Source organism: Dendrobium catenatum, unplaced genomic scaffold (assembly GCF_001605985.2).
Source record: "Dendrobium catenatum unplaced genomic scaffold, ASM160598v2 fragScaff_scaffold_1105, whole genome shotgun sequence".
Classification (NCBI taxonomy): domain Eukaryota; kingdom Viridiplantae; phylum Streptophyta; class Magnoliopsida; order Asparagales; family Orchidaceae; genus Dendrobium; species Dendrobium catenatum.
Window position 1 is genome coordinate 197,025 of NW_021319567.1, and position 9,633 is coordinate 206,657.

Here is a 9,633-nt window from a genome sequence, read left to right on the forward strand (position 1 = left end):
TTGATATAGTGTAGGATTCTTTTAACAGTTTTTAAGTGGTTGGTGGTTGGAGTCTCTATATAACGACTGACAAGTCCAACATCATAGAGAATATCAGGCCTTGTGCATGTTAAGTAGCGCAAACTTTCGACCAGGCTCTTGAAAAATGTAGGATCAACTCTTTCTCCTCCATCATGCTTTGATAGCTTGACTCCACATTCAATAGGAGTATTTATATATTTGCAATTATCCATCTTGAATTTCTTCAGCATCTCCTATTCATAGCTTTCATGTGAAATAAATATTCCATCTTCCATTTGATGGACTTCAATGCCCAAATAATAGGTCATGAGCCCAATATCAGTCATCTCAAATTTCTTAGTCATTGTATGTTTGAATTCTTCAAACAGCATTTGATTGTTTTGGTGAAGATCAAATCATCAACGTACAAGCAAATGATTAAAACATCTTTCTTCTTATTCTTGATGTAAAGAGCATATTCATAAGGGAATTTTATAAAACCTTTATCTTACATGTACTTATCTATCCGACTATTCCATGCCCTTGGTACTTGTTTCAACCCATATAGGGCCTTCTTTAGCTTGAGAACTTTGTCTTCTTGCCCTTTGACTTCGTATCCAAGTGGTTGTTGAATATATACTTCTTCTTCAAAAACTCCATTCAAGAAAGCTAATTTTACATCCATTTGATGTATCTTCCATTTATTTTGAGATGCCAAGGAAATGATTAGTCTAATAGTTTCTAAGCAAGCAACAGGAGCAAATACATCATCATAGTCGATGTCGGCTCTTTGACTATAGCCTTTTTCCACTAATCTTGCCTTATATCTTTCAATTTCTCCTTTATCATTCTTCTTTGCATTGTACACACATTTCACGCCAATTACTTTGTGTCTGTGAGGAAGTGAAGTCAGCTCTCATGTGTCGTTCTTCTCGATTGCTTTAATTTCTTCATCCATAGCATCCTTCCACTCCTTAATTTGTACGGCTTCTTGAAAATTCATGGGCTCACATTCTGCAAAGAGGCAAAAGAGTGTAAGATTTTCTTAATTCTCTGTTACCTCATATATATCTCTTAGGCTCCTGAATAGTGGTATTCTTTCACTTGTGCTTTCTTGATTATTTGTAGTTGATGTTGCTAGTGGAGAAGTAGGCTCCTCTTTTGCTTGATCCATCCTTGGTTGCTCCGTATCTTCTTCTTCAACTTGTAATCTTTCTCATATGATCCCGAGTCACATTCTCCTTCTTCATCGAATATAACATCTCTTCTAATAATTATCTTTCCAATATTTGGATTGTATAACTTATATCCTTTTGAGTTATTATCGCAGCCGATGAAAATGAAATTCTCACTTTTATCATCTAACTTACTTCTTTTCATATCAGGTACGTGCACATGAGCTATGCTTCCAAAAACCTTTACGTGGGAGATGTCGGGCTTTCTTCCACTCCATGCTTCTTGTGGAGTCATTTCCCACACACTTCTTATTGGTGAACGGTTGGCCAAATAAACTGCACAGGAGATCGCTTCTGCCCAAAATTCCTTCGGCTGCCTCTTGCTTTTGAGCATACTCTCGCCATGTCAAGGATGGTTCTGCTCTTCCTTTCTGCTACTCCATTTTGTTAAGGGGATCCTGAGACAATTAGAGATCGACGTATCCCATTAGCATCATAGAATTCTTAAAATTCTTTTGAAGTGAATTCTCCTCCTCAATCTAATTGCATAGCCTTGATCTTGAGTTCACTTTCTTTCTCAATGGTGGCTTTGAATTTCTTAAATACGCTGAATGCTTCTAATTTTTGCTTCAAAAAATACACCCATATTTTTCGTGAGAAATCATCAATGAATAGAAGAAAGTATTTTCTCTTACCAAGTGAGCATGGCTGTATTGGTCCACAGACATTTGTATGTATGATAACCAATGGCTTTCAAGCTCTCAAACTTGATTCTCTTGGAAAACTTTTTCTAAAATGCTTCACAAGTAGACATGCTTCACACATTTGATCAGGATGCTTGATGCATGAAAGACCTCTCACCATATCTTCCTTTGAAAGTAGTTCCAGTGCTCCAAAATTGAGATGCCCAAATCAGAGGTGTCATAACCAAGACATATCTTTATAACATGCTTTGAGGCACTTGGTAACATCATTTTGAATGTTTAGCAAAAACATTCTATTTCTTGACATTGGTACTTTCACAATTAAAGTGCCAATATTATCTTTTAAGAAAATATAATAATTTTTTAAATGAATATCATATCATTTCTCCAAAAGTTATCCCAAACTTAAAATATCACGCTTCATATTTGATACAAAATAGACATTAGAAATAAATTGATGCTTCCCGTTCTTCAAGTACATAAGGATGTCACATTTATCTTTTACTTCTAATTTTGAGTCATCTCTAAAGGATATATTACCGCCCATTATTTCATCAAGCTCCACGAACATGCTTCTTTTTCCGTACATGAGATCACTTGCTCCTGTGTCGAGGTACCACATTCCATCTTCACATCTTCCATTATTTTTGTAGGCTAGCAATAGTATTCATCTTCTTTTCTTTCTTCTTCTACGTAGTTGACCTTATTATTCACTTTACTTTGGGCGTTCTACATTCTTTAGCGTAATGCCCAAATTTGTTACAATTGTAGCACTTAACTTGAGATTTCTCGTACCTTAAGTTTGAGCATCCTCTTCCTCGCCCTCTTGTTGAAAAATTTCTTTCTTGCTCATTTGCACGACTTCGTCCTTGTCCATGACCTCTTCCACTATAGTTTTTATTATTGTTGTTGAAGCTTTCGTCTTTCTTGGCTGATTTGAGATCTAGCTTGAGGAGTTGCTTGGTAATCCCTTCATTCATCTTATTTCTTTCTTCGTAAGCTTGCAATGAACCCAAGAGTTGCTCTACTGTTATCTCTTGTAGATCTTTTGTCTTCTCGATGATAGTTGTGATACTATCAAATCTTGATTCTAACGATCAAATAATCTTTTCAATGATAGTCACATCTTCTAGCTTCTCACCATTTCTTTTTAGTTGATTAGAAATAGAAAGAACTCTTGAAAAATAATCTGAGACCATCTCTCCTTCTTTCATTTGCAAGACGTCAAATTGTCTTCTTAACATTTGAAGACGTGCCTTTTTAACCTTCTCTTCTCCCTTGTACGATACTTGGAGCTTTTCCCACGCTTGTTTGGCCGATGTAGCACTTGAGATTTTTTCAAAACCGTCATCATCTAACGCTTGATAGATGAGGAAGAGAGCCTTTTTGTCTCTCTTTCTTGAATTTCTTAAACTATCCTTCTATGTTAAGGATAGAACGGACTCGTCGATTGGCTCATTGTAGCCTTTCTCTACAATCTCCCAAACGTCATGCGTTCCAAGAAGTGCCTTCATCTTTATACTCCAATTATCATAATCTGTTGTCTTGAGCAATGGAACTTGGAAGGAAGCCATACCTCCATTTGTCATCTCTAGAAAAGAACTTGGCTCTGATACCACTTTGTTGGAATGAAAAATGGCTTTTGGAACAAGAGAAGGCTAAAGAGAACAAAAGAAAGAAACTAGAAATTTTACTTCTCAAATTTTTGGCTTAATACAAACTCAAATACATCACCACTATTTATACTAATAGTACACCATTAGGATTATGTCAACACATTTTAATTTAATGGCTACAAATGACTCTCTAGGGTATTCTCATGTCTCCTATCATAAATGGCATTAAATAGATATTTTAGACTTTTCTAATAATTACTTCTTAAATGACTCTCTAGAGTATTCTCATATCTCCTATCATAAATGATATTAAATACATATTACTTTTCAATAAATTTCTAGAGTCTTCATTAATAGATTTCTCTAGATTATAGGCTTCAATCAAAAGCCCAAATAATAGCGGGTCAAATTAAATTTAATTTCCAACATCTATATTCTTCATAATTATTAAGCTTTGTTCTGAACTTGGTATGAATATAATTGAAGCATTTATGGTGGGCAGTTCAGAGGTTGAGTGCAGCCAATAACAGGAGCCCATCCGATTTGTTGCTGCTCATTGTCATAAACAACCATCACATTTTGCATTGATATAGCTGCACAAAGCATAAGAGTCTAAAATTAAACAAATTACAAAGGAAATTAAATAATTTGTTTATAAGCCGGCCAGAGTAGCAAATTTTTTCAAAGGTTGTAGTTTAATTTATAGTATTCCTGATTTAAAGCTTAATTACCTCCAATAAGGTTGAAGTTGTTCAGACCTCGAGCAAAGCCATTGAAGATGGCCAAGCAAGCATGGCCATCTTTCTGAAATTAATTGGAACTCATGAATGAGAAATAAAGCTCACCTTTGTATAAAAATATGGACTCCAACCAAGCGAAAGATGGCATGCTTACCGTAATGTTTAAGTAGTTCTCCGGTGGGATCTCCAGAGCTTGTCCATTTCCTGATTTGAGATATAAGCTACTGAAACGGTTCCTGAGATAAGTGATGGACGTGAAGGGTCTCATGTCCTCACAGCAGTCAGGGTACACATCATCTCCTGGTACCTTTTGCAGCGGCATCTCTACAATCTAATAGTCATCGAAGGATGAAATTTTCTTTAAAACCTTAAAACCCTGCAAAATTATTTTAAATCGGATCAATTTTACTTAATATTTCAGTGGTGCTTCACCAGGGAAAGTTTTTATCCTCCATGCTAATATGATGAACACCATATAGGAATGAAGAATGGAGAGTAACCTTGGTTAAAAGCTGTTGGTACAACGGCTCTACGAAGTATGTGTCAGTGGCTCCACTATCAAGAACGAAAGCTTGAATATATAATCAATACATACACTATATATTATTACTTCAGCCGTCGTCAGTGTCGCCTTTGAAATTTGTGACACTACCTCAAATGATCCAATTTAATCAAATAAAATATATATTCCTAATGACGATGATGTTCCGAACGTAATGGCTCTATCCGTTTGTCGGTCGGACATCGTCCGAGCATCTTCGAGGCCTCGTTTCCTTCGCAACATATGCCTTCATATCAAATTTGAATTGCCTAGAAATTCGCCACCATCTCAGACGATCCAAATTTATTAAATAAAATATATATTCTGAATGTCAGCGACGTTTCGGATGCAATGACGCTGTCCGTTTGTCAATCAGACGTCGTCCGTCATCATCGAGGCCTCATTTCTTTGATATGTGCGCCTTCACATCATATTCAAATTGCCTCAAAATTCACGACACCACCGATGACTTTTGTAGCAAATTGAGATCCAGAAAGCTTTTCAACTATCTCTTCAACAATGGATCTTAATCTTTTATAATCATTAAGATTCTTCTCATCAGCAAATGCATGAAAGTTGAGGAGCTGCAACACTGATCTTTCTCCAAGCCCTCTAAGCTAAATACTTCCGCCTTCTTTTTAATGACCGTTGCAATCATCATTGCAGATGAGCCCATTAGAGTTGTCACCAAAATTCTAATACCAAAACTCCCATAAGCCAAAGGGACGAGCACCTTCTCTCATTTACTTTTATCCTCCTCATCATCCTCCCAAATGTCATCCAGCACAAGTAAGAACTTTTTGGACATGATATTACTTTTTGGACATGATCTTAGCCCGAAGTCTATCTTGAAGTGCCTCAAGTGTCTCCAAACGAGGCCTCTCCTTCTTAAGAGATTCCAACATATCTGCAATGACTTTTTTCACATCAAAGTTGTTGGAAACACAAACCCACATTTTAAGATCAAATTCCTTTGTCATTTCATCTTCATAAACATGTTGCAAGAGAGTTGTCTTTCCCATACCGCCGTGCCCCACTATAGATAGAAGAGAAATGTTTCTGTACAAATCAACTCCATTAACAGGAGCTTTTCCAATTTGATTGCTTCCTCAACTAGTGCATAATAAAATTCAATGCAATCCACATTCAAACTGAATTCTCTTTATCAGATTTAAGATTCCTGGGTTTTGTTATAGGGGTCAACAACTGCCTAAGCTGATTTTAAGCCCAGATGAAAAAAGTTAAAGAAAAATTTTAATAAAATAAATTAGATACCTTCAATATTTTTTTTTTGCTCCACCACTAATTTTATCCGTGGTCAACGGCTCATTCTTGGAGTTCAATTTCCATCTTTTTTCGCTATACTAATATATGGGCTGCTAATGCCAAATATTATACAATATAAAATGAAAATAAATATATTATGGACTTAATTATTACTATTTTTTATAATTTCTTATTTTCTTTCTTTGTAATTTTCATTAAAAATGTAAATTTTAATTTTATGTATTTTATTTAAAGTATAAAAATCAAATCATTTTACCTGAAGAGAATTTTTGAATTTTTTTTTAAAGTCTAATCATCTCCAACTAAACAATAAAATATAATAAAATGTATCATTTCTATATTCTTTTTTTCATTCTAGCATAAATGATCATTGTTGGCTTTGATTTCAATTCATTTCTTTGTTTCAGTTAGGAGCTTAAATGAAATTAGCTGAACTTGAAGCACCCCTGATTTTAGCTTGAGCTCGCTTAATTAATAGAGTTCGAGCTCATGTTTGAACTTAATTCTATGAGTTTGAGTCGGCTTGCAAGCCTACTCTGACAAAAAAAAAATTCGATCGAAACACTTATTATAATAAAATAATAAAAAGAATAAAAAATTAAAAGAAAAATGAAAATAAATCATATTAATATAAAAAAATAGTGATATAATTTTTATATATTTTTAACAACTTTGTGCTTACTTAACCTCTTAATTGCTAATATATTTTTAAGTATATTTGATAAAAATATTTCTTAAAGGAGCTGACTCATGAGCTAATAAGGCAAGTCGGAGTTGGCTCAAAATTGTCTCATTTGCTCATGGTATTTAACCCACTACAAGACTCATTTATCAGCTCGACTCACTAAGACACTAACACACTTAATTTTGATAGTTATTTTCATTGGCTTGATTGCATTAATATATTTCCGTTAGTAATTTCCTCAACTTGATTAATTGCGTTAATATATTTGGTTTTGGAGGCATTGGTCGTTGTCCTTTACTATAGCAAGACTTAACGACTTGGAAATATTCTTTGCTTGTTCTGCTCCACTTGCCCAATTATATTATATATATTCTTAATAAAGATTTAATATTGAAGAACTGAAAGTGATAATTATGTTTATGCAAATTGATAATCTCATTATGAATTTCATTTAAACCAAAAGAATTTCATTGATTGTCTCCAACAGAAGAAGAAGATAGTTATGAACTTTTTTATTAGCAAAATCCCTGTAATTAATTGCAAAGAGTTTCTATATGCTCCATAAATATTAAGCTTTGTTCTGAACTTGGTACGAATATAGTTGAAGCATTATGGTGGGCAGTTCAGAGGTTGAGTGCAGCCAATAACAGGAGCCCATCCGATTTTCTGCTGCTTATTGTCGTAAACAACCATCACATTTTGCATTGACATAGCTGCACAAAGCATAAGAGTCTCAAAATAAACAAATTACAAAGGAAATTAAATAATTTGTTTATAAGCCAGCCGGAGTAGATAATTTTTTCAAAGGTTGTTGTTTAATTTATAGTATTCCTCATTTAAAGCTTAATTACCTCCAATAAGGTTGAAGTTGTTCATACCATGAGCAAAGCCATTCAAGATGGCCAAGCAAACATCACCATCTTCCTGAAATTAATTGGAACTCATGAATGAGAAATAAAGCTCACCTTTGTATAGAAATATGGACACCAACCAAGCGAAAGATGTCATGCTTACCATAATGATTAAGTAGTTCTCCGGTGGGATCTCCAAACCTTGTCCATTTCCTGATTTGAGATATAAGCTACTGAAAAGGTTCCTGAGATCACTGATGGACGTGAAGGGTCTCGTGTCCTCCCAGCAGTCAGGGTACACATCATCTCCAGGTACTTTTTGCAGTGGCATCTCTGCAATCTAATAGTCATCGAAGGAAGAACCTTTCTTTAAAACCTTAAAAACCCCGCAAAATTATTTTAAATCGGATCAATTTTACTTAATATTTCAGTGGTGGTTCACCCGGGAAAGTATTTATCCTCCACCTGTACGTCTATGATAATATGATGGACACCATATAGGAATGAAGAATGGAGAGTAGTAACCTTGGTTAAAAGCTGCTGGTACAATGGATCTAGGAAGTGCGTGTAAGTGGCTCCACTATCAAGAACGAAAGGTTGATTTCTTCCCAACAACGACTGCTCATGATTACCATATATTACTTCAGTAAGTAGCTGCACACAATATATAATCATTACATAAACTATTATTGCGCATAATTAACCTGCTCGATCTTTAAATCAGACCACGAGTACTTATTAAAAATTCACTGCGAAATATCGTTCGACATAGGCACCCAAGTGAGGCATCTGGGATAATCGAAATCTTCCCCAATGAACATAAACCCGTAGTCTTTCGAATTGCTACTTAGGCAATGACCAAAGATTATGGCAAAATGGCCTTGTTCGTGCAGCTGCGAGAGTATGCTTATTCTACCTTTGCCAAGCCCAAGCATGCCGTGAGTTTTTTATTGACTATTGGGCTCTTCTGATGAGTAGTAGGTGCTGCGACCGATGGAAAGGGTAGGGCTGATCAACGAGCCATCTGCTAAGTGGAGTGTGAAGGAGTCGGTCACGAGGAAGCCTTTGGAGGCGCTTTCATCTTGGTAACTGATCTCATAGTAACATGGATCAGTGTTCATGCACTTACCTTTGTGTGCATCAATGCAACGGGGTTCATCGCATCGTACATACTGGATGTTCTGTAATTCATTCGGAGGATAGAGCTCCTGCAATGCTAAATTTTGAATGAGAATTAATTTTGATTTGGCTTTTAAATTAATCCAAGTTATTCACTTCACTCAATCTTTTAACCTCAACAATTATATTAATCGTAATGATTCACAAAATTAATCAAAGATATTAAAGGTTAGAATTAAAAAAAAAAAAAGAGAGAGACAGAGAGATGGGATGGATTGATGTGTGCCTTTGGGAGCCACGTGACATCACTCCCAGTGTCGATGTGGAGGTTATAGCGTGTTGGTGGGTTACCGATTTGGATCTTTACATAGTACAATCTGCACGAGTTCATCTAAAATCAGCAAACACCTCTTCTTTGATGTCAGACTAAAAGGATCTTACCCAATGGTATAAACGTCTTCGAAAACAGGAATATTAACGAAGTTAGATTCCTCCACCGAGGGCGAAACAGGGTTCCTGCGAAAAGCGGAGCGGGAGGAAGAGTTGGTCCGGGCGGAGAAGGAAGGAAGCTCGAAAAGGATGACGACAGCAATGAGAACCGCCATGGTTACTGGCTGCATAACTTGGCTCTTTTGCTTTTGCATTTGTCATTTTTGTTCGACAAGTTTTACGCTGGCTGTCGACTACCTAACGCAACCCTCCACTTTTCTCATCCAGGACTTGGGACCTGGCAACGGCAGTGTTAAGAAACATGAGAGAATGCTCTGAAAAAATTTTCCACATCATCGATGATATATATTGATGAGAGGATGCTCTGAAAAAGTTTAATTATAAATTATTATTTGTCAATACAGACTGTTTATGTTGGTTATAACGGGATGTAATTTCCATCAAATATGCATTTCTTTTGATTGT

General features: G+C 35.6%; 1 protein-coding gene across 1 annotated transcript; it reads right to left on the reverse strand.

The window, feature by feature from the left end:
* Nucleotides 1-3,984: 3,984 nt before the first annotated feature.
* On the reverse strand, nt 3,985-8,786 carry LOC110116603 (aspartyl protease APCB1-like). The gene is made up of 5 exons (XM_028698532.1): nt 8,376-8,786; nt 8,125-8,253; nt 7,763-7,939; nt 7,600-7,672; nt 3,985-4,088 (listed from the first exon to the last, which is right to left on the reverse strand). Exons 1-5 carry the CDS (start codon nt 8,532-8,534, stop codon nt 3,985-3,987), a joined length of 642 nt encoding a protein of 213 aa, XP_028554365.1. The 5' UTR covers nt 8,535-8,786.
* Between the last annotated feature and the right edge of the window lie 847 nt (nt 8,787-9,633).

Excerpts from the sequence above, each read along its gene's own strand:
- LOC110116603 (XM_028698532.1), bottom strand. The coding sequence starts at position 8,534 with ATGCTTGGGCTTGGCAAAGGTAGAATAAGCATACTCTCGCAGCTGCAC. Across the intron at positions 7,940-8,124 it reads ACCAGCAGCTTTTAACCAAG|ATTGCAGAGATGCCACTGCA; the intron begins GTTACTACTCTC and ends GATGACTATTAG. Across the intron at positions 4,089-7,599 it reads CAACTTCAACCTTATTGGAG|CTATATCAATGCAAAATGTG; the intron begins GTAATTAAGCTT and ends TGCTTTGTGCAG.